Source organism: Caretta caretta, chromosome 2 (assembly GCF_965140235.1).
Source record: "Caretta caretta isolate rCarCar2 chromosome 2, rCarCar1.hap1, whole genome shotgun sequence".
Classification (NCBI taxonomy): Eukaryota; Metazoa; Chordata; order Testudines; family Cheloniidae; genus Caretta; species Caretta caretta.
In genome coordinates this window covers 775,417-798,532 of record NC_134207.1, presented here as the reverse complement: position 1 = coordinate 798,532, position 23,116 = coordinate 775,417, and the positions used below count along the sequence as shown (strand labels likewise).

Genomic DNA, 23,116 nt, shown 5'->3' with positions numbered 1-23,116 from the left:
TGACTTCACGGTGGGTGCTGCCTGCCAGGGAGAGAAAGGGACACCGGATCTTTGTCCTGTTCCCTGCTGACACCGTTGGGTCCCTCCGGGGCAGGCTCTCTCCCTCCTTGGCCGGAAGTCTCCGGTACCCCGTGCCCTCCCTTGCTCTCGCCTCCGCCCGGCCCTTCGCAGACTGGGGGCCCGAGAAGACAGGAGCGCGGTGCCCACTTCCCCGCAGCCCCGGGCCTGGGGGCAGGGGCAGGGGGTCCCTCACCCGCCAAGGGGCAGCGTGTGTGTTTACACGCCCAGCGCTGCTGCAGGGCAGGCCTGAGAGAAGGCGGCTGAGAGCCACACGCAGGACTCCGGGCGGCTGGGAAGGCGACAGCTGGAGCCCAGCTCCCCGGGAGGCCGGCTGGCGCCGCGTGCGAGCGCCCCGGGGGCTCGGGCTGCGGCGGGAGGGCCCCGGGAGCCCGCGGGGAGCCGGGGCAAGCGCCGGGAGCTGGCGCCAGACCCGGCCCAATGAGAACCCGGCCCCCGCGGCGACAGGAGGGCGGCGAGCCTTGAACCCGCTCCCCCGGGGCCGGGGCGTGACACGGAGCTGCCCGTAACCTTCCCGAAGGCGGCTCCGAGTCCAGCCTCCCGAGCGGTGCGGGGCCCCCGGAGGCGGCCGGGGGGCGGCCCGGGCCGGCCCCCGGGGCGTGTCGGGTACGCCCGGGCTCTGCCCTGCGCCGCCGGCCCTGGAGCCGGGGAAGCGGGACTGGGGCGCTCGGCGCTGCGGGCCGTCCGCGGGCGGGCTCGGGGAGGGAGCCGCAGCCGGGCATGTCGGGGCTGGAGGCCGCGCTGCCGGCGGAGAAGGAGGAGGAGAGCGAGGAGGAGAGCGAGGTGCTGGAGGAGAGCCCCTGCGGGCGCTGGCAGAAGCGGCGGGAGCAGGTGGGGCGCGGGGGCTGCGGGGCCGGCCGGGGCGCGGGGCTGAGCCGGGAGCCGGGCTGGGGAGCGCGGGGCGCATCCCGCACCGAGCCGGGCTGGGGAGCGCGGGGCGCATCCCGCACCGAGCCAGGCTGGGGAGCGCGGGGCGCATCCCGCACCGAGCCGGGCTGGGGAGCGCGGGGCGCATCCCGCACCGAGCCGGGCTGGGGAGCGCGGGGCCCCAGCACGCGGGGTTACGGGCTGGCCCGGCTGCTGCCCCCGCTGATGGAGATGGCCGGGGCGCGGCTCCTTCCCGCTGCGCCGGGCCTCCTGCTCTGCCACTCGGCCGGGGCGCTGCGCGCTCTGCCCAGGGAGACTTGGCTCCTTCTTGCCCTCCCCCAGTCGCATGCATTCATCTAGGCCAAAGGGGCAGGTCTGGGGTCCGGGAGCGGCGGGGGGAGAATAAGCCGTCTGGTGAGGAGGGCTGGCTGTGAAAACGGGAGAGCCAGGAGGATAAGATCGTAAGAGCTGTTGTCCTGGGTCAGACCCTGGTCCATGTGGCCCAGTATCCTGCCTTTGACAGTGGCTGGTACCCAGAGCTTCAGGGTGAGTGAACAGAACAGAGCAATTATGGAGTGGCCCACCCCTGTTTTCCACTCCCAGCTTCTGGCAGTCAGAGATTTAGGGACACCCAGAGCATGGGGCTGCATCCCTGCCCATCCTGGCTAATGTCCATTGATGGCCCTAGCCTCCCTTAAGTTAGCCAGTTCTTTTTTGAACCAGTTATACTTTTGGCGATGACAGCATCCCCTGGGAATGAGATCCACAGGTTAGTTGTGCATTCAGCGGAAAAAATATTTCCTTTTGTTTATATTAAACCGGCTGCTTGTTAATTTCATTGAGTGACTCTTGGCTTTTGTATTTGTGAAGAGGTAAATAACTAGAGCCCTTCATGGGTCCAGAATCTGAATCTGCAACTGATCATGATCTGCAAAAATGGTCCGCGGATATAAAGCGGATATTTGCGGATTTGCAGGCCTCTGTAAACAACCCTTCTCCCACATCATTCACCAGTTTGTAGACTTCTGTCATATTCCCCTGAGTTGTCTCTCCTCTAAGATGAACAGCCCTAATCTTTTTAGTCTCTCCTCATGTGGAAGTTGTTCCATGACCTTGATCATAGAATCATAGAATATCAGGGTTGGAAGGGACCCCAGAAGGTCATCTAGTCCAACCCCCTGCTCGAAGCATCTTTGTTGCCCTTCGCTGAACCTTTTCCAGCTCCACTATATCCTTTTTGAGATGGTGTGACCCGACATACCATGTGGTGACTCATGTGGACACACCATGACTTTATACAGTGGCATTATATTTGTTCTCATTTTTATCCCTTTTTAATAGTTCCTGATATACAGTGAGCCTTTCTGACTGCTTCTGCACACGCAGTGGAAGTTTTCAGAGAACTCTAAACTGTGATACCAAGATCTCTTCCTTGAGTGGTAACGCCTAATTCAGACCCCATCATTTTATATGTATAGTTGGGATTATGTTTTCCAATGTGCATTACGTTGTATTTATCAACATTGAATTTCATCTGCCATTTTCAAGTATCAGAGCGGTAGCCATGTTAGTCGGGATCTGTAAAAGCGGCAAAGAGTCCTGTGGCACCTTCTAGACTAACAGACATATTGGAGCATAAGCTTTCGTGGGTGAATACCCACTTCATCGGATGTGTGTAGTGGAAATTTCCAGAGGCAGGTATAAATATGCAAGCAAGAATCAGGCTAGGGATAACTAGCAGTGGACGTGTTATTCCTTGACTTTAGCAAAGCTTTTGACACGGTCTCCCACAGTATTCTTGGCAGTAAGTTAAAGAAGTATGAGCTGGATGAATGGACTATAGTGGATAGAAAGCTGGCTAGATTGTCGGGCTCAACGGGTAGTGATCAATGGCTCCATGTCTAGTTGGCAGCCGATATCAAGCGGTGTGCCCCAAGGGTCAGTCCTGGGGCTGGTTTTGCTCAATATCTTCATTAATGATCTGGAGGATGGCGTGGATTGCACCCTCAGCAAGTTTGCAGAGGACACTAAACTGGGAGGAGAGGTAGATACGCTGGAGGGTAGGGATAGGATACAGAGGGACCTGGACAAATTAGAGGATTGGGCCAAAAGAAATCTGATGAGGTTCAACAAGGACAAGTGCAGAGTCCTGCACTTAGGACGGAAGAATCCCATGCACCGCTACAGACTAGGGACCGAATGGCTCGGCAGCAGTTCTGCAGAAAAGGACCTAGGGGTTACAGTGGATGAGAAGCTGGATATGAGTCAGCAGTGTGCCATTGTTGCCAAGAAGGCCAATGGGATTTTGGGATGTATATGTCGGGGCATTGCCATCAGATCGAGGGACGTGATCGTTCCCCTCTATTTGACATTGGTGAGGCCTCATCTGGAGTACTGTGTCCAGTTTTGGGCCCCACACTACAAGAAGGATGTGGAAAAATTGGAAAGCGTCCAGTGAAGGGCAACAAAAATGATTAGGGGACTGGGACACATGACTTCTGAGGAGAGGCTGAGGGAACTGGGATTGTTTAGTCTGCGGAAGAGAAGAATGAGGGGGGATTTGATAGCTGCTTTCAACTACCTGAAAGGGGATTCCAAAGATTATGGATCTAGACTGTTCTCCGTGGTGGCAGATGACAGAAGGAGGAGTAATGGTCTCAAGTTGCAGTGGGGGAGGTTTAGGTTGGATATTCGGAAAAACTTTTTCACTAGGAGGGTGGTGAAGCATTGGAGTGGGTTACCTAGGGAGGTGGTGGAATCTCCTTCCTTTGAGGTTTTTAAGTTCAGGCCTGACAAAGCCTTGGCTGGGATGATTTAGTTGGGGATTGGTCCTGCTTTGAGCAGGCGGTTGGACTAGATGACCTCCTGAGGTCCCTTCCAACCCTGAGATTCTATGATTCTATGACTATGTTGAAAAGCACTGGTCGCAGTACAGATTCTTGGGGGACCCACCTGTTCCCCTCTCTCCATTGTGAAAACTTATAATTTATTCCTACTCATTGTTTCCTATCTTCCAACCAGTTCCTGATCCATGAAAGGACCTTCCCTCTTATCCCATGACAGCTTACTTTGCTTAAGAGCCTTTGGTGAGGGACCTTGTCAAAGATTTTCTGAAAATCCAAGTAGACTGTATCAGCTGAATCCCTCTTATTCACATGCTTGTTGACTCCTTCAAAGAATTCTAGGAGATTGGTGAGGCATGATTTCCCTTTCCAAAAGCCATGTCGACTTTTCCCCTATAAATCATGTTTATCTATGTGTCTGATAATTCTGGTCTTTATTATAGTTTCTACCAATTTGCCCAGAATTGACATTAGGCTTACTAGCCTGTAATTGCCAGGATCGCGTTTGGAGCCCTTTTGAAAAATTGGTGTCCCAGTAGCTACCTTCCAGTCACCTGGTACTGAGGCTGTTTCCAGTGATTTGTAACATACCACAGTTAGAAGTTCTGCAATTTCATATCTGAGTTCCTTTGGAACTCTTGGGTGAATCCCATCTGGCCCTGGTCACTTATTACTGTTTAGTTTATCAAGTTGTTTCAAAACCTCTTCTAGTGAGACAGCAATTTGGGACAGTACTTCAGATCTGTCACCGAAAAAGAATGGCTCAGACGTGGGTATCAATGCAAAGAGTTCATGCAGCTGCCCTACAATGGCCTTAACTTCCTTGAGTGCTCCCTTGCCACCTTTCTCGTCCAGTGGCCCCACTGGCTGTTTGGCAGGCTTCCTGCTTCTGATGGACTTAAATACAATTTTTTTTACTATTGTTATCTTTAGCAAGTTGCTTTTCAAATTCTTTTTTAGACTACCTTATACTTTTACATTTTACTTACCGGAGATTCTGCTCCTTTCTATTTTCGTCATTAGGATTTGACTTCCAAATTTTAAGGGATGCCTATTTGCCTCTAACAGCCTCCATTACTCCGCCGTTTAGCCGTGGTGGCATTTTTTGGTCCTCTTTTTTTGATTTGGGATGTACGTTGAGTCTGAGCCTCTATGAGGTGTTTTTAAGCGGTCTCCAGGCAGTTTGCAGGCATTGTACCTTTGACTGCTCTTGTTAATTACTGTCTAACTAGCATCCTCGTTCTTGAGTTAATTCCTCTTTTTAAAGTTAAATGTTATTGTGGTGAGTTTTTTTGGTATCCCCCCACCAAAAAAGATGCCAGATTTAATTAATTATGGTCACTATTACTGAGCAGTTCAGCTGTAGTTATCTCTTGGCTCAGATCCTGTGCTTCATTTAGGATTAAACCAAGAATTGCCTCTTTTTCTTGTGGGCTCCAGGACTTGCTGCTCCAAGAAGCAGCCATGAATGGTGTCTAGAAATTGTATGTCTGCCTTGTGCTCTGAGGTGCCATGTACCCAGTCAATAGGAGGGTAGTTGAAATCCCCCATTATTATTGCATTGGCTGGTTTAGTAGTCACAGAATCATGGAACCATAGGGTCAGAAGGGACTACCAGGGTCATCTGTTCTAACCCCCGCCAAGATGCAGGATTAGTCTCTGGAATCTCCCTTATATTTCACAATCACTGTCACGATCCTGGGCAGGTGGTCAGTAGCATATTCCCACTGCTGTACTCTTATTATTCAAGCATGGACTTTCTGTCCATAGAGATTCTGTGGTACAGGATGGGAATATAAGAACGGCCATAGTGGGTCAGACAAGTAGTCCGCCTAGCCCAGTATCCTGTCTGCCGACAGTGGCCAATGCCAGGTGCCCTAGAGGAAGTGAACAGAACAGGGCAATTATCAAGCGAGCCAACCCCTCTATCATATCCCCCTGTTAGTTGTCTCTTTTAATTTCTCCTCAGATGGAAGCACTGGAATGGGTTTCCTAGGGAGGTGGTGGAATCTCCATCCTTAGAGGATTTTAAGGCCCGGCTTGACAAAGCCCTAGCTGGGATGATTTAGTGGGGGATTGGTCCTGCTTTGAGCAGGGGGTTGGACTAGATGACCTCCTGAGGTCCCTTCCAACCCTGATCTTCTATGAATCTGTTCCATACCCTAATCATTGTTGTTGCCATTATTTATACCTTTTCCAACTCTAATCTTTTTTTTTTTTTTTTTTTTGAGATGTGGCAACCAGAACAGCACACAGTATTCAAGGTGTGGGCGTACCATGGATTGATATAGTGGCATTACGATATTTTCTGTCTTATTATCCATTCCTTTCCTAATGGTTCCTAACATTCTCTTAGCTTTTTTTTTTTTTGACTGCCATGGCACACTGAGTAGGTGTTTCCAGAGAACTCCCCACAAGGGAGCGTCTGCTTTCATGGCCCTTACATAAGGGTTCAGTGTAGTGAAGGAGGCGTGTTTGTGCAGAGGCAAATGGCACTGGAGCGCGGGACAAGGGAAGCTTTCCCTAAAAGTGGTGGGGGAAGGGGGCATGTATAAAGCCTGTTGTTTGGCACAGGAGTTGGATGAAAGGGAGCATAAGGGGTTAATAGAGGGGCCTGAACACGCTCAGCACCGACGCCAAAGGAGTGCGTGTGAGCAGGTGTGCCCAGCGACTGACTCCAACATCGTGCCTGCAAACGGAACGCAAAATGGCAGCTCCCCCCTGAAAGTGGTGCCCCTCCCTTACGCAGGCCCGTAAGCCAGTGCTCACCCCAAAGCGAGGTAGCTGCTCTGCGGGTTCCGTGAGATGCCCGAATAGCACCTGGGGTTTCCTGGACCCTGGCCACCCTCTGATCTGCTCGCCTGGCTTCCAGAGTCCCCTCCCTCAGTACCTGCGGCTGGCCCTGTGATCTCTCCTGTCCAGCCCAGCTGGCTCCAGCTCCGATAAGGGGGCTGCAGGGGGTGTTTGCCTTGTGCTCTGCGTAGTCACGCCGCAGGACCTTGGCTGGCGTTATCAGTCCCTGAGAGGGGTGTTCATCCCGAGGCCGGGCAGACATGGGCAGTTTATCTCAGACTTTGCTGCTTTTGCTAGTGTGGGTGCTGCTCTCCGAGGGGAGCGGTGGAGCAGTAGTACGCTCTAGCCAGCGTGGCCTTTTAATCAGTGCGTTAGCAAAGCCTGTTTCGGGCAGGTCTGTGTACCGGGGCAGACAGACTGAGCCTGCTGCTGTCTATCTGTCTGTTAATGCAGCAGACTCTGCCAGGGTGTGAAACACGGGCTTTGGTACCAAAGTGAGGACAGAATGAATCCAGGTTCATTCCCAGCTTCCCAGGGCATGGTCCTGGGGCGCTGTTCCCTGGGCACTGGGCCTACCTCACCCTGGGCACCATAGGAGCCTGCCCTCCCCAGCTGGGCACTGTTGCAAGGACTTTGACCCTCCCCTAGGCACCGTCCTGGAGCCCTGCCCTGGTTCTTCCCCAGTTTCTCTGCAGGCTTTACCTCCCTGCTGTGCGCTGTTCAGACTGCCCCTGATCGCGGGGCTGGCTGGCAGCTCCTCCGGGAGCCACAGGTGCCCACATAAACCACACCTGGGATTAAAACTATGATTTTCCCTCAGACGAAAACACCTCGCATTCCAGCAAAGCAGGAAAGCGCCCACCATCCTGGATCTGGCCAGCCCCAGGCTCCCTGCACGGCCCCTCTCAAAGGAGAGGATAAGGATCTGCCTGGTCTATCTCCTCAGCCCCGGGGTCAGGGCAGAAACACAGGCGCCAAGTTTTCAAACTGCTGGGGGGTGCTCGACCCCTGGCTCTGCCCCAAGGCCCCACCCCGCCTCTTCCTGCCCCCTCCCCCGAGGGCGCCATGTCCTCCCTTCTCCCCCCTCCCCCCCAGCTTCCTGCATGCCATGAAACAGCTGATCGTGGCGGGTGGGCGGCACGGGGAGGGACGGGGAGGCACTGATCCGCAGGGCCCGCTGGCAGGTAGGAGGTGCTGGGGGTAGCTGATGAGGGGGGATAGCTCAGTGGTTTGAGCATTGGCCTGCTAAACCGAGGGTTGCGAGTTCAATCCTTGAGGGGGCCATTTAGGGATCTGGGGCAAAAACTGGGGATTGGTCCTGCTTTGAGCAGGGGGCTGAACTAGATGCCTCCTGAGGTCCCTGCCCACCCTGGTCGTCTCTGGCTCTGTGACTGCCAGTGGGTGCTCCAGACCCACCATTTTTTCCCCATGGGTGCTTCAGCCCCAGAGCACCCATGGAGATGGCGCCTATGGGCAGAAGCATTCCCAGCAGTGTATCCTTCAGGCTCTGGCAGGGCTCCCCACAGTCGTCCTACCCCTGTGTGTCAGCCTCACTAATCCCCCAGGTCCCCTCTGGTTTGCCAAATACCATTAGCGCTTAACCTCTTGGGCCAATCTTTGTTGCTGTCCTTCCCAGAGCCAGGTCAGGAGGTCCTCACCTCTGGTGCCTGGTGCCCAGGCCTGCGTCCTGTATCCTGGGTGCCTCGCCAGCATGGGTTTCAGCACAGGCTCCCCAGCTGTAGCGTGCCGGGGAAGCTCTCAGCCACCCTAACTCCTGTCGGCAGAGTTCTGAGCTGGGGGGAAGCCAAGAGTCCTGCAGGGCAGCAGCAGGAAAAGGGGAGATGGGACCCTGTGGAAGAAGGGGCCTGCGACACTGGGGTGTGATCGGGATGTTTGGAGCCTGGCTGACACAGCCAGGGAAAGTTAGAGCGTAAGGGACAGGCTCAAAGGGGCTCCATGCCACACAAGACGTGGTCGGCTCTAGGCAGCCAAAGTCCAGTTTTATCTTTGAAAACTCGAGGCGAACGGGGGAAGTCCCAGATGACTGGAAAAAGGCTAATGTAGTGCCCATCTTTAAAAAAGGGAAGAAGGAGGATCCTGGGAACTACAGGCCAGTCAGCCTCACCTCAGTCCCTGGAAAAATCATGGAACAGGTCCTCAAAGAATCAATCCTGAAGCACTTGCATGAGAGGAAAGTGATCAGGAACAGCCAGCATGGATTCACCAAGGGAAGGTCATGCCTGACTAATCTAATCACCTTCTATGATGAGATTACTGGTTCTGTGGATGAAGGGAAAGCAGTGGATGTATTGTTTCTTGACTTTAGCAAAGCTTTTGACACGGTCTCCCACAGTATTCTTGTCAGCAAGTTAAGGAAGTATGGGCTGGATGAATGCACTATAAAGTGGGTAGAAAGCTGGCTAGATTGTTGGGCTCAACGGGTAGTGATCAATGGCTCCATGTCTAGTTGGCAGCCGGTATCAAGTGGAGTGCCCCAAGGGTCGGTCCTGGGGCCGGTTTTGTTCAATATCTTCATAAATGATCTGGAGGATGGTGTGGATTGCACTCTCAGCAAATTTGCGGATGATACTAAACTGGGAGGAGTGGTAGATACGCTGGAGGGGAGGGATAGGATACAGAAGGACCTAGACAAATTGGAGGATTGGGCCAAAAGAAATCTGATGAGGTTCAATAAGGATAAGTGCAGGGTCCTGCACTTAGGACGGAAGAACCCAATGCACCGCTACAGACTAGGGACCGAATGGCTAGGCAGCAGTTCTGCGGAAAAGGACCTAGGGGTGACAGTGGACGAGAAGCTGGATATGAGTCAGCAGTGTGCCATTGTTGCCAAGAAGGCCAATGGCATTTTGGGATGTATAAGTAGGGGCATAGCGAGCAGATCGAGGGACGTGATCGTTCCCCTCTATTCGACATTGGTGAGGCCTCATCTGGAGTACTGTGTCCAGTTTTGGGCCCCACACTTCAAGAAGGATGTGGATAAATTGGAGAGAGTCCAGCAAAGGGCAACAAAAATGATTAGGGGTCTGGAACACATGAGTTATGAGGAGAGGCTGAGGGAGCTGGGATTGTTTAGCCTGCAGAAGAGAAGAATGAGGGGGGATTTGATAGCTGCTTTCAACTACCTGAAAGGGGGTTCCAAAGAGGATGGCTCTAGACTGTTCTCAATGGTAGCAGATGACAGAAGGAGGAGTAATGGTCTCAAGTTGCAGTGGGGGAGGTTTAGATTGGATATTAGGAAAAACTTTTTCACTAAGAGGGTGGTGAAACACTGGAATGCGTTACCTAGGGAGGTGGTAGAATCTCCTTCCTTAGAGGTTTTTAAGGTCAGGCTTGACAAAGCCCTGGCTGGGATGATTTAACTGGGAATTGGTCCTGCTTCGATCAGGGGGTTGGACTAGATGACCTTCTGGGGTCCCTTCCAACCCTGATATTCTATGATTCTATGATTCTATGACATCCCAAGGTGGGATCATCCTTCCCCACCAGGGGATTTGGTAGGGTGGTTAGACAGCAACTGTGAAAAAACGGGACAGGGGATGGGGGGTAATAGGCTCCTATACAAGAAAAAGTCCCAAAAAACAGGACTGTCCCTTTAAAAATGGGACATCTGGTCACCCTAGGATTTGGCCCTTGGCAGGCTCCTCGCTTGGGCCTGGCTCTATGTGGGAGCTGGGATTCTGACGGTGCTTAGCTGGGCCCAGACCCTGTTTAACCACATCTCCCAACACCCATCCCAGGGATCCACAATGCCAGATCCCTCGCAGTGCCCCCGGAGCCACCCCAGTTGCCTCAGCTGGGGGCTCAATGGCCAGTCCTTGTCCCAAAGCCGAGGCTGCTGTGCTGTACTGCACTGCACGGGGAACATTTCCCCTCACACCACCTCCACTTCATGGGTCCCTACCAGCAGGCAAAAGGGAGGAGAGCAGGCAAATCCATGCCCCCTGTGTTTCACCAGTAAGGGAGAGAGTGAGGCGCAGTCCCCTTCTCCAGCAGCCACCAGGCAATAGAGAGGTCTCCTGCGGCAGCTGGGGGCACAGGGAGAAAGGATATAAAGAGGGAAGGTCCCAGCCCTCCCACTCTGCACCAAGGGGAAGGATGGAGGTGAGCAGTGGGGTTATCACTGGGAGCTGCCCCAGCCCCACTGGAAGATGGCTCCTCTTTCCCATCAGCCTCTGGATGTTACTTTCCCATCTGGAAATTGAGGGGTTTGGGGGCTCCCCAAAACTGGATAGTGAGGGACTCTGCCCCCCTGCTCCGGATTGAAAGCCTGGATCTGAGCTTTAGGTTGGGGGTGTTTCCTCAGAGCCGGACAGATACGCACTCCTCCCTGCCCCAAGAGGGAAGGCCTTCGGGGGTACGTCTGCACCGCAGTTAGACACCCACGGCTGGCCCATGCCTGCTAGCTCAGGCGAAGGGGCTGTTTCATTGCAGTGTAGCTGTTCAGACTCGGGCTGGAGGCCAGGCTCAAAGACCCTTTGAGGGGGAGTGTTCCAGGATCGGGCTGCAGCCCAAACCCGCTACACTGCAGTTCAACTGAGCCTGAACCCCGGGAGCCAGAGGCAACGGGGGTCTAACTGCAGCATAGGCCCCCCCTGCTCCCTCTCTCGGACTCTCCTGCTCTCCAGCGTCTCTGTCCCACTGGAGTTTGGGTGCTTGGTGTTTGGGATGCGTTGCCGAAGGTTGAATCCCATCCTGTTATTTCCTGGCCTTGGCTCTAACCCTGCTATTTCGGTGGCCTCACTGGATTCGCTGCTCCTCCCAGTTCTGTACTGCCTGTGTGTGAATGTCACCAACAGGCTGTTTACCCCTCTTCTTCCCGATCATTAGTGGAGATGTTAAATCACAACAGAGCTAACTCCGATCCCTGCTGGTCCCCATTAGACACCTCCCCTCAGCTCAATACCGTGCTGGTTTTTTGCCTACAGACAGCCCCCCAACCTGAAGCAAATACTCACCAGCAACCACACAACAGAACCACTAACCCAGGAACCTATCCTTGCAACAAAGCCCATTGCCAACTGTGTCCACATATCTATTCAGGGGACACCATCACTGGGCCTAATAACATCAGCCACACTATCAGAGGCTCGTTCACCTGCACATCCACCAATGTGATATATGCCATCATATGCCAGCAATGCCTCTCTGCCATGTACATTGGTCAAACTGGACAGTCTTTACGTAAAAGAATAAATGGACCCAAATCAGACGTCAGACATTCAAAAACCAGTCGGAGAACACTTCAATCTCTCTGGTCACTCAATTTCTGATCTGAAAGTGACTATTCTTCAACAAAAAAACTTCGAAAACAGACTCCAACAAGAGACTGCTGAATTGGAATTAATTTGCAAATTGGGTACAGTTAACTTAGGCTTGAATAGAGACTGGGAGTGGTTGAGTCATTATACTAAGTGAAACTATTTCCCCTTGTTTATTCCTCCCCCTCCTCCTCCTCCCACTGTTCCTCAGAGGTTCTTGTTAACTCCTGGAAATGTGCTGGAAACGGCCCACCTTGATTATCACTTCAAAAGGTTTTCTCTCCTCCCACCCCACTCTCCTGCTGGTAATAGCTCATCTTAAGTGATCACTCTCCTTACAGTGTGTATGATAAACACCCATTTTTTCATGGTCTGTGTGTATATAAATCTCCTCACTGTATTTTCCACTTTATGCATCCGATGAAGTGAGCTGTAGCTCACGAAAGCTTATACTCAAATAAATTGGTTAGTCTCTAAGGTGCCACAAGTACTCCTGTTCTTTATGCTGGTTTTTATTACCCTTTATTTGGGACCTTGCACTTGCATGACCATGCTGTATCCAAGCCAATCTGAATTATTGCTGAGAATGTTTTCATGAGATGCAGGATCAAATGCTTCACTGAAATCAAAATATTTTCCTTCTTGTGTTGTCTCTTCGCCTGCTGACTGTGTAATGTGACCACACAGAGCAGGCCAGCCTGGCTAATATTGCTGCTTGTTTCTGCTTTCTCAATGGCCATTACAGATTTGGTCTGTTGCTTTGCTAGGGGGTGGAGGTAGCCGTACCGTGTGGTAATTACCAAAATCAATCTCAATCTTTTTAAACAGTCTCTAGCTAGCCTGTGGAACTCTATGCCTCAAGGTATAATTGTGACCCAGAGCTGGGCAGGATTCAGAAAAGGATTATTCCATAATTGCCCACTTCAGAGTTTTTTTCATCTTCCTTTGAAGCAGCTGGAACTGTTGGTTGCCGGGGCAGGCGCAGGTTGGGAATTACCTCAGCATATGACCTAGTGTGGCAGTCCCCGTATGCTTTTTTTTTTTGGAAAATGGGTGCCTCATTTGCTCATTTACACCTTGGTAATGTGTAGTGTTGACGGGACTTTACCATGCTGCATGCCTAGGCTGATGAGGCCTCAGAAGTGTCTCCTGAAACAGTTTGAGGTCAAGGTCCCATATGTCATAGCAACGGGCTGCTCAGGGAGGCATCTGGAGGGATTAATTCCATCTTCTCCTGGTTGATGGATTAGCTTTCTCCCTTGGGCTCCAGCGTGGAATGTCTGTGAAACCCCCTTTTCCTCCATGCTACTCCGGAGGGCATGCTGGGCCCCCTAGAGTCCCTCCCCTGGAGGCTGTTTCTAGGATTTGGCAGTGGCTGCCCTATCTCTGGGCTGTGCAGCCTCACAGAGAGGCACCTAGGTCCTGGGGTTATTGCAGAGCCATTGACAGAAGCGGAGCTCACTGCAAAGGGGTGGAGCAAGTCCTGGCAGCACGGCCAGAGGGGGAGGCAGGAGACAGCTGTCAAGGAGCACCACATCCATGGGCTGAGGCAGGAGCTGGGGGTTATCGCAGAGACCAGGCTGCTTCTGGGCTCATGTGACAGTACAGAGAACTGCCTCTTGTCTCGCCTAAGATTGGGGTGGAGTTGCTCTGTAGGCTTATCAGAGCCACCATGCTCTCAGGCTTGCCTGGGGGCTTTCCAGCACTCCCCCTCTCCCAGCTCAGCACCTGCTTTGGGGCCACAGTGGGTCTTTGGCCCCCTTCTCCAGCCCTGCTCCTCCCTGCCCTGCCTGGGGACACACAGGTTCAGGGTCAAACTCTCCCAAACTTTTGATCTACCTTCTCACTCCTCGTTCACACTTCCTCGCTTTCCCTCAAAGCTGTTCACGGTATCTCCAGGGCCCGTTAATACCCTGTACTCCTGTTGTCTCCCCCAACATCCACAAGAGGCTGACCCTGCAGCAGCCAGGTTACTGACGGACCCTTTCCCCCACGGTCATGTGCCTTCGGGTCTTGCCTTTCCCAGGCTGTAATGCTTCTATGCTGATGTTATGCCGGGCTCCTTTCGTGGTGTACTGAAAATGGTGTTAAAATTGTAGGCCGTCACTTTAAATTTTAGTGGCTTTTCCTGGTCCTGCCTGCAGGCTAGGGGACTCAGATCAGAGGTGGTGAAGAAGGCTTTGGGATCATTCCCTGGCCCCATCTTCGTCAGTTTCACTAGCACAGATAGGAGTGTGGGTCCCTGGCTTATGGTCCTGGCCTCTAGGTCTCTGGTTGCCTGGATGGCTCACAGCTGCACTCAGCTGAAGCTGCTGCAGAATAGCCCAGGGTTGCAATAGTGAGAGCCACAGGGGTGCGGCTGGGAGCACTACGGGGAATGGGCAGGATGCCCTGTCTAGGGAAAGGCGGCAGGGGTGCTCTACATCATCAGCACCTCCCCTGACTCATTCGAGGTGCCACGTTCATTCATACATTTGAACCTGGGATGAATAAACACAGAGCAAGCGACTCCCAGAAAATGGGGACGATGCCGGGAAGTAACAAAGGGAGATGGATGGAGGTGGTGAGGAGCTGTTCAACAGGAGCCATGCAGACTCGTACCAGGCAGCTTCCATCTGCGGGGGCAGGAATCTCCCAGTATCCCCCCCCCCCACACACACACACCCCTTCCCAGCCAGTGCAGCTTGAGCAGCTTTGGGGATCCTAACAGAGGCTGTTTGCAAACAGGGCTCACAAAGTAAATATGGGCCTGGCTCTGCCTGCATCCTAACAGGCAGCCCTCCCTCAGCGACGGGGCCCGTCACACTGGGGCTGGCTCTGCCCTCGTCCCCGCCAGCTGCCCTCCCTCAGCGACAGGGCCCGTCACACCAGGGCTGGCTCTGCCCTTGTCCCCGCCAGCCGCCCTCCCTAATAGGGAGGCCATTTGTCTGGTTATAAACTGGACAGCCTGCCTTTTGGGAGGTTTCTCCCTTGTCTGGTCCTGAGACAGAACCAGACATGGTGTTATGTAGTGTTGGATGGAGTGTGAGATCACGCCGGTGGGGACAGAGCGGCGTGATCTCCGAAATGGTGCCCTCTGTGCACCTCGCCCGCATGCTGTATGTGAGGTCACACTGAGAGGGGCAGAGTCACGCCAATTCCAGAAGTACCAGAACCAGCATTCCGGGAACATACGAGTGGCCACCCTTCTCCCTAGGTGACGACTGCACCTGTCGCGGGGGAGCGGGGGTGGTTAGAGTAATCCAACAGAAAAAGGAAAAATACCTCCAGGGCCTTGACTCTGCAGTCTCACGCAGAGTAAGGGCCGTGGGGGTGGGTGGAGTCTGAGGTCCTCATCACTTTTGTGTCCAAACTACCAAGGCAGGGCAGGTCTACACAATGGCAGGGATTGAGGCTGTGAGATTTAGTGGGTCTAGTGCAGATCGCTCTCCAGTCAACCCCTGTACTCTACCCCCGATGAGAAGAGTAAGGTAAGACGACTCTCCTGTCGCCCCCCGCAGTAACTCGACCTAAGGTACGACGACTCCAGCTACGTTATTCATGTAGCTGGAGCTGCATAGCGTAGGTCGACTTACGCGGTAGCGTAGACATAGCCTGAGTCCAGCGTTCCAAAAAGAAAAATAAAGAAAAGTAGGTCCCTTCATTTCCTCAGAGAGCTTGGCTGGCTGGTGTTCTCAAGCCACTTCCCCAGGAGGCAGCCCCTGGTCCCTGGGGCCAGGGAGCTCCAAATTAGCTGGTGTTCTCAAGCCACTTCCCCAGGAGGCAGCCCCTGGTCCCTGGGGCCAGGGAGCTCCAAATTAGCTGTTTGCTCCTGAAGGCCTCCCAGCTTGAGCTGAGATCCCCCTTCTGAGGACCTGCCCTTCTCCAGCATTGACAAGCCTTGCAGTTGCAGTGGGTCAGGGCTGGCTGAGCCCACAGGAGCTCTTAAACCCCTTTTTGACTCGAGGGAGTTGCTCAGCATTAGAGGCTCACACCTGAATGCAAGTTCCCAACCAGGATCTTTCCAGAGCTGTAAACAAGGGGACTCTCCCGCCACCTCCTGCTCTGGAATGTGAAGCCTATTAATCTGGCTGCATCTCTAATTCCAGATAAAAATGCATATTAGCAGAACAGTGAACTTACAAAGTGAGGCCCTGAAATGTTGGGAAATGAGATTAAAAAGATGACCATCGTAACCTTCTTTCTGCGCCATGACGCAGTATTTAAATTACAGACCGATTTTTTTTCCCCCTTCATGGTCACAGACTGAGTGTTTCTGGAAGCAGGACACAGGGCGGGCTGTGCTCCTGGAAGGAGACAGCTGTTCAATATTTTGTTTTATCCTTACTCTGTGTGTAGCTCCCCGTCTGCTTCCACTCTACTCAGCACTGGTGAGAGGCCTCAGCTGCAGTACTGTGTCCGTTCTGGGCACTCACTTCTTTCCCAAAGTGTGACAAATTGGAGAAGTCCAAAGGAGATCAACAAAAATGACCAAAGGTCTAGAAAACATGACCTATGATGCCATTAATGAGGCTGCTATATAAGAGCAGCTCTAGCCCCCATCCCTGTGGGCACCCCTTGACACCTCCCACAGAGCCAGTATTGCTGTGTACCCAGGCCCCTTGTTTACAGCCTTGTATCCAGTTCTCCATCCGATGGCGTTGCTTGTCTCTAGGCCATTTAGAATTAATTTTCCAGTTAAGATATTGTGAGTCGCTTTACTGAGCCCCAGGTCCAGCTCCCTCAGCCAAGCTTTGTCACAGTATTCCCCAGAGCTAAAGCTGAAGCCTGTGGGAGCTGGAAATGCTCCGTGCTGCTGACAATAACAAATCCCTGGCTCTGCCAATGTTCACTCGGATCATTGAGGTGAGCCCCAGAGTGACAGGCCCCGTCACTGAGGGAGGGTGGCTGACTGGCTGGGATGAGGGCAGCAACAGCCCCACCGTGACAGACCCCATTGCTGAGTGAGGGTGGCTGGCTGGGACGAGGGCAGATCCAGCCCTGGTGCGACAGGTCCCGTCACCAAAGGAGGGCGGCTGGCTGGGACGAGGGCAGAGCCAGCCCCACAGTGACAGACCCCGTCGCAGGGGGAGAGTGGCTGGCTGGAATGAGGGCACAGCCAGCCCTGATGTGACAGGCCCCATAGAATCATAGAATATCAGGGTTGGAAGGGACCTCAGGTCATTTAATCCAACCCCCTGCTCACAGCAGGACCAATCCCCAATTAAATCATCCCAGCCAGGGCTTTGTCAAGCCTGACCTCAAAAACTTCTAAGGAAGGAGATTCCACCACCTCCCTAGGCAACGCATTCCAGTGTTTCACCACCCTCCTAGTGAAAAAGTTTTTCCTAATATCCAACCTAAACCTCCCCCCACTGCAACTTGAGACCATTACTCCTTGTTCTGTCATCTGCTACCACTGAGAACAGTCTAGAGCCATCCTCTTTGGAACCCCCTTTCAGGTAGTTGAAAGCAGCTATCAAATCCCCCCTCATTCTTCTCTTCCGTAGACTAAACATCCCCAGTTCCCTCAGCCTCTCCTCATAACTCATGTGTTCCAATCCCCTAATCATTTTTGTTGCCCTCCACTGGACTCTCTCCAATCCTTCCACATCCTCCACATCACTGAGGGAGGCAGAAGGCTGGTGTAACCCTTCTGCCGGTGGAGCCAGCAGCAACCAGGCCCGGGTTCAGTAACTAGGGGTTCCTTTCCATCGATAAAACACAGAACCGGCTCGAGCCCCCACCCAGGAACCTGGGAAAATTACACACCACCCCTGGGTGCCTCTGAGAGGCAGTACGTCCCCACTTGCAAGCGCAGAGTCTGAGCATACAAAAGAAACATTCATGAAAGGAGAGATGTCACCCAACATTAAGCAGGACTCATAAACATAAACTGTGAGCAGGACAACCACCGCAGAGTGCATGAGGCAGAGTCTTCTTCTGCCTCACGTTCTTGAGTTCCCTTACCATGCCCCTCTCTGCTCTCTCACCATACCCCACTCGCAGTATCTGTCCTTGGTCAGTGAGGACCCAGGGTGCAGAGGTGCATCTGTGTGAGTTCACCTCCCACACGGGGAAGAAGGCACCTGACTTGCTCCACCATCTGAGCACTTGCTCTGGTTCGGTGCCCCGCCAGCCACTGCTCCTCGCCGCCCGGCCGCCCCGCCAGCCGCTGCTCCTCGCCGCCCCGCCAGCCGCTGCTCCTCGCCAGCCGCTGCTCCTCACCGCCCGGCCAGCCGCTGCTCCTCGCCGCCCGGCCGCCCCGCCAGCCGCTGCTCCTCGCCAGCCGCTGCTCCTTGCCGCCCGGCCAGCCGCTGCTCCTCGCCGCCCGGCCGCCCCGCCAGCCGCTGCTCCTCGCCGCCCGGCCGCCCCGCCAGCCACTGCTCCTCGCCGCCCGGCCGCCCCGCCAGCTGCTGCTCCTCGCCAGCCGCTGCTCCTCGCCGCCCGGCCAGCCGCTGCTCCTCGCTGCCCGGCCGCCCCGCCAGCTGCTGCTTCTCGCCGCCCGGCCGCCCCGCCAGTCGCTGCTTCTTGCCGCCCGGCCGCCCCGCCAGTCGCTGCTTCTCGCCACCCGGCCACCTGGCCAGCCGCTGCTCCTTGCTACCTGGCTGCCCTGTCAGCTGCTGCTCACCACTTTTGCTGGCTGCTCCTGCTGGCCACCCGTCAGTCACCTTCTGCTGCTACCGCTGTAGATCAGTCTCTCAGTGATTTCTTAGCTCTCAGCAGGCTGGGTAGAAACCCTGCCCCACCACAAGTGTTTTCAGCTGTTATTAAACACTTAACATAACAAAAGGCTCCTCATGAGGCTCCATTTAGCTCCATCTTTGGACAGTGCAGAGGAACCAGACTAGGGACCCCTAGGGAGAGTCCATACCACCTAGCTGAGATATTTGTCCCCTCCCCTTTTACTTTCTCTGGGCTCTGGCATTTGAGCCCCAGGCCTAACAGGGTCCTTCCAGCTGAGGGTGACCCCCTCATTTGGGCCAGGTTAAGCACAGTTCTGCTCCCCTTTATTCATACAATAAAGACAACAACATTGATAACATCATGTCACTACCCCTGCATTCAGTACTAAAGTGATCTGTGACCCAACACCCAACACCGCTCTATCTGTTGGATATCTAAGCAGAGTAGGTGTGTTCATGTAAATACCGTTTGCTCCTGAAGTCTCTCCCCCTCCCAGCTAGCTGTCAGGGGAGAACGCCTTCAGACCCTGCTTACACTGGGATGAGGGCAGAGCCAGCTCTGGTGTGACAGGCCCCGTCACCGAGGGAGGGCTGTCTGCTAGGATGCAGGCAGAGCCAGGCCCACATTTACTTTCTGAGCCCAAGTTGTGAACAGCCTCTGTTAGGATCCCCAAAGCTGCTCAAGCTGCACTGGCTGGGAAGGGGTGTGTGTGTGTGGGGGGGATACTGGGAGATTCCTGCCCCCGCAGATGGAAGCTGCCTGGTACGAGTCTGCATGGCTCCTGTTGAACAGCTCCTCACCACCTCCATCCATCTCCCTTTGTTACTTCCCGGCATCGTCCCCATTTTCTGGGAGTCGCTTGCTCTGTGTTTATTCATCCCAGGTTCAAATGTATGAATGAACGTGGCACCTCGAATGAGTCAGGGGAGGTGCTGATGATGTAGAGCACCCCGCCGCCTTTCCCTAGACAGGGCATCCTGCCCATTCCCCCTAGTGCTCCCAACCGAACCCCTGTGACTCCCCTGGGAGCTGACCCTCTGCGATCACCCAGAGCACCCAGCGGAGAGCAGGGGTTGAGCCTCCAAGTGAGCTCTGGCTGCTGTTGGAGGACGTGAGATTAGATCAAGCAGCTCAGGCCCAGAGGGCAGTGTCTGTCCATGCATCCTCCACCCTTCCCCTGCCAGGTTTTGGAGCCTCCATGCTGTGCTCTCCAGTGCCCTTCTGCCTGCTGCCTGTGGGCTGAGGAGGAAGCTGACCCTGGGACCAGGCTGACTGGCAGCATTCCTGGGTTTCTGTGCTGGTCTTTGTGTAAAGCACATGGAGCCTGTGAGACCCTAGGGGATAACAGAGGCGCTTTGTCTGCCTGTAGCGGGAGCGGGGCAATGGGCTGCCTGCCCAGCTCCATGGTTCCTTCTTAATGAGTTCCTAGGACTGCTGTGTCATTCCTCCCTTCTGTGCCTGCATCTCCCTCTGCAGGGGACAGGCTGGCCAGAGGCTGCACCCGGGCTGTGGCTGTAGCCCCTGGGCTGTGGCCATAGAGGCCTAGTGCCATGGACACTGCGTTCCAGCCACCGGAGGCAGCAGAACAGGTCCCTTTTACAGCTGGGAGCCAGAGCAGCTGCACCACAGCGGCTGCCATGTGCGGGAAAGGGAGCGGGAGGCTGGCTGGGGATGCACAAGCTTTCTGTACTGCCGGGCTTGGCCGGCTGCATCCTTCCCCTGGCCTGCACATGACCTGCGAGCTCCCCTGTCCCCTCTCCCCGGCTCGCTCTGTGTGCTGGCGAGACGCTGGGGGCCTGAAGGCCTGGCCAGTGCCTCTTGCTGTCTCATCCCCTGTGTGTGTGCCTTGCAGGTGAACCAGGGGAACATGCCAGGGATCCAGAGCACCTTCCTGGCCATGGACACGGAGGAGGGCGTAGAGGTGGTGTGGAATGAGCTGCACTTCACAGACAAGAAGGCCTTCAAGGCCCACGAGGTGAGTGGCTCCTTCCTGCTCCCGTGCCCTGTGGGGACACAGCTGGCTGGAAAAGCCCCTTCCTCCACTCACCAGTTCCCTGAAACCCCAGACCTGCAGCTCCCCGCTGGCTACAACTCACGTTCCTTCTGCCTGTACATTCTCCTTGAAATGTTGCTCATCTCCTCCCCTAAAAGACAGTCCCTCCATAACATCAGCGATCACTCCCCCATGCCTCCTGCATGCTCAGAGACAGCTCTCCTGTCGCTCCTCCCCTTGTCTCTGAGACAGTGCCCTGTACCTCCTCCCCTTATCCTTTGCAGACAGCCCCACAGTACCCTGTGCACCCTCAGATAGGTCCTGGTATGCCCTGCACCCCCAGACTGCTGCCCTGAAGCTCACTCCCCATCATGGCCTCTGCCCCACTCCGACATGCCAGCCGATGCCCCCCTTGCTCACCTTGCCCTCTGTCCACAGGAGAAGATCAATACCATGTTTGAGCAGCTGGTGGTTGTGGATCATCCCAATATTGTGAAGTTGCATAAATACTGGCTGGATGTGAAGGACTCCAAGGCCCGGGTAAGGGGGTACCGGGACAAGGGGGCAGGGGAGCTTCCCAAGGGCGGGGATGCCAGTGCCCTACCGGACGGGGATCCTGGCTCAGGTGCTTCTCCTCCTCCCCCTTCCCAGCGGTGCACGGAAATCCAGGTCTGGTTCCTGCTCTCTTCCCTGGGCAGCGCTGCGCCAAGGGGTGCGGCTTTTAAGCCCTGGGACCTAATGGCTGTTCTGACCCTCTGGGGCAGTGGCTGAGCTGACACCTCCCTCCCCCTCCACCAGGTGATCTTCATCACAGAATACGTGTCCTCAGGGAGCCTGAAACAGTTCCTGAAGAAAACCAAGAAAAACCACAAGGCCATGAACGCTCGGGTAGGATTCCTCACCCTGTCTGGGAGGATCTGTAATGGGCGGGTTGCTTAGTGCCCCAGGCCCCTGACGCGAAGACCCCCTCTGTGGAACAGGCGTCAGGTACAGATGGGCATGTAGGGATAACCTGTGAGCAGCACAAACCCTCTGCTTGCTGCTGGGGGTGGCAGCTTGATCAGAACTGGGGACTAAAAGCAGAGCTTCCCTAGGGGCATCTGGGGATAGGAACATCCAGGGTCCCTAAGCAGAACCTGTGGCTCTCATCAGTGTGAAGTCTTTGGACCCATAGCCAGGGGCATTATCGTCCAACCTGAGCAAGATCTAGCCATAAAAGCCAGGACTCTGACAACCCACTGCTAACTCTGGCACCTCCTAGAGCAGAACTCAGCAACCCCAGAGTCATGCCGTAGGGAGGGGACTCTCAATCAGGAGCCTTCCCGTGGAGACAGCCTTAGACTTCAGGAAAGGGAAGAGGCCACCCCCAATCCTTCAAATCTGAAAAACGGCTTGTGGTTATGGCACTGGCCTGGGACACAGGAGCCCTGGGTTCTGTTTTCGTCTGTGGCAATGACTTGTTGCATGAGCATGGGCAAGTCTCTTGTCTCGGTGCCTCAGTTCCCAACCTGCGACATGGGGGTAATACCTCCCTAGGGGTGAGAATAAATCCACTGGGGTCTGTGATGCTCCGGCAATGGGGCCAAAGAAGAACCAAGTCACATGGGTTTTGAGCCCCTTGTTTTCTCTGAGTGCTGTCCCAGGCCCCCCAGTTCCTACAGGTAAGAATCACGCCTGCTAGGTTCTCAACCTAGCTAGGATTTTTTCAGGTAGCTGCTGCAGGGGAGATTAAGGTGGCCCATCAGTGTGCTCTGGTCTCCTGATTGAAACAGGCCTTCTCCAAAGGGACCGTATCTGGGACCCTGCTGCTAGCGAGTGGTCCCTCCTTGGGGGAGAAGGGGCCTGGGGGCCTTGCACAGGGGATGTTCACACAAAGCCCTGTGGAGCAGATTGTAGGGAATGATCCTGCTCTCCTCTCTGGGGACTAGGCAGGCTGTGATGGGGCTTCCCTATCTGACAGGGCGCTCTGATCTCTCCTCTAGGCCTGGAAGCGCTGGTGCACACAGATCCTCTCTGCTCTCAGGTGAGCCTCCTCCCCACCCGTGCTGTTGCCTGGCTTGCCACTTCGTGCTCAGCAGACTGGTAACACTTCAGGGGGGCTCTGCTCTTTCTACAGCTTCCTGCATTCCTGTGATCCGCCCATCATCCACGGCAACCTGACGAGTGACACTATCTTCATCCAGCACAATGGCCTCATAAAGATTGGCTCAGGTACGGGGCAGAGGGCCCCTTCCCCTCTGCTGCCAGGGTGAATGGTCACTGTGAAGAGGCTTCCCCCAGCTAAGAGATGTGAACTCCGGGGGTTGAGTGGGTGGCTCTGAGGCACCTTTGCCCCCGTGGCTACTTCACCCCTCTGGCCTCTTGCCAGACTCCCTAGTCCAGGGCATGGCCCCATGGCTTACTCACCCTGGACTTCCTCCTGGTACCTGTACAGCTCCTGTTCTCCCTAGCAAGTGCCTGTAGGCCCCTTCTCTGCAGCTTCCTCCTTTCTCTGCCCCTGCTTCCCAGCCAGCGAAACAGACTTAGCTGTGTGGTCACTGGCTGCCACCAACTCTAGTTACTAAATACCTAGCTGTTTGTATTCTCTCATTCTGCCC

The 23,116-nt window shown here is 54.7% G+C and overlaps 1 protein-coding gene across 5 annotated transcripts in view; it reads left to right on the top strand.

The window, feature by feature from the left end:
• Positions 1-421: 421 nt before the first annotated feature.
• The window catches only part of NRBP2 (nuclear receptor binding protein 2), a 60,149-nt gene continuing 37,454 nt past the window's right edge, over positions 422-23,116 (top strand). Inside the window, exons 1-6 of one of the 5 annotated variants that reach the window (XM_048837091.2) lie at positions 422-909; positions 20,379-20,501; positions 20,958-21,059; positions 21,318-21,407; positions 22,502-22,542; positions 22,636-22,730. In XM_048837091.2, the coding sequence (XP_048693048.1) occupies positions 799-909; positions 20,379-20,501; positions 20,958-21,059; positions 21,318-21,407; positions 22,502-22,542; positions 22,636-22,730 (562 nt within the window). In that variant the 5' untranslated portion in view covers positions 422-798. The remainder of the gene's footprint in view (positions 910-20,378; positions 20,502-20,957; positions 21,060-21,317; positions 21,408-22,501; positions 22,543-22,635; positions 22,731-23,116) is intronic. The other 4 variants (XM_048837089.2, XM_048837084.2, XM_048837090.2 and 1 more) reach the window with 4 other exon arrangements.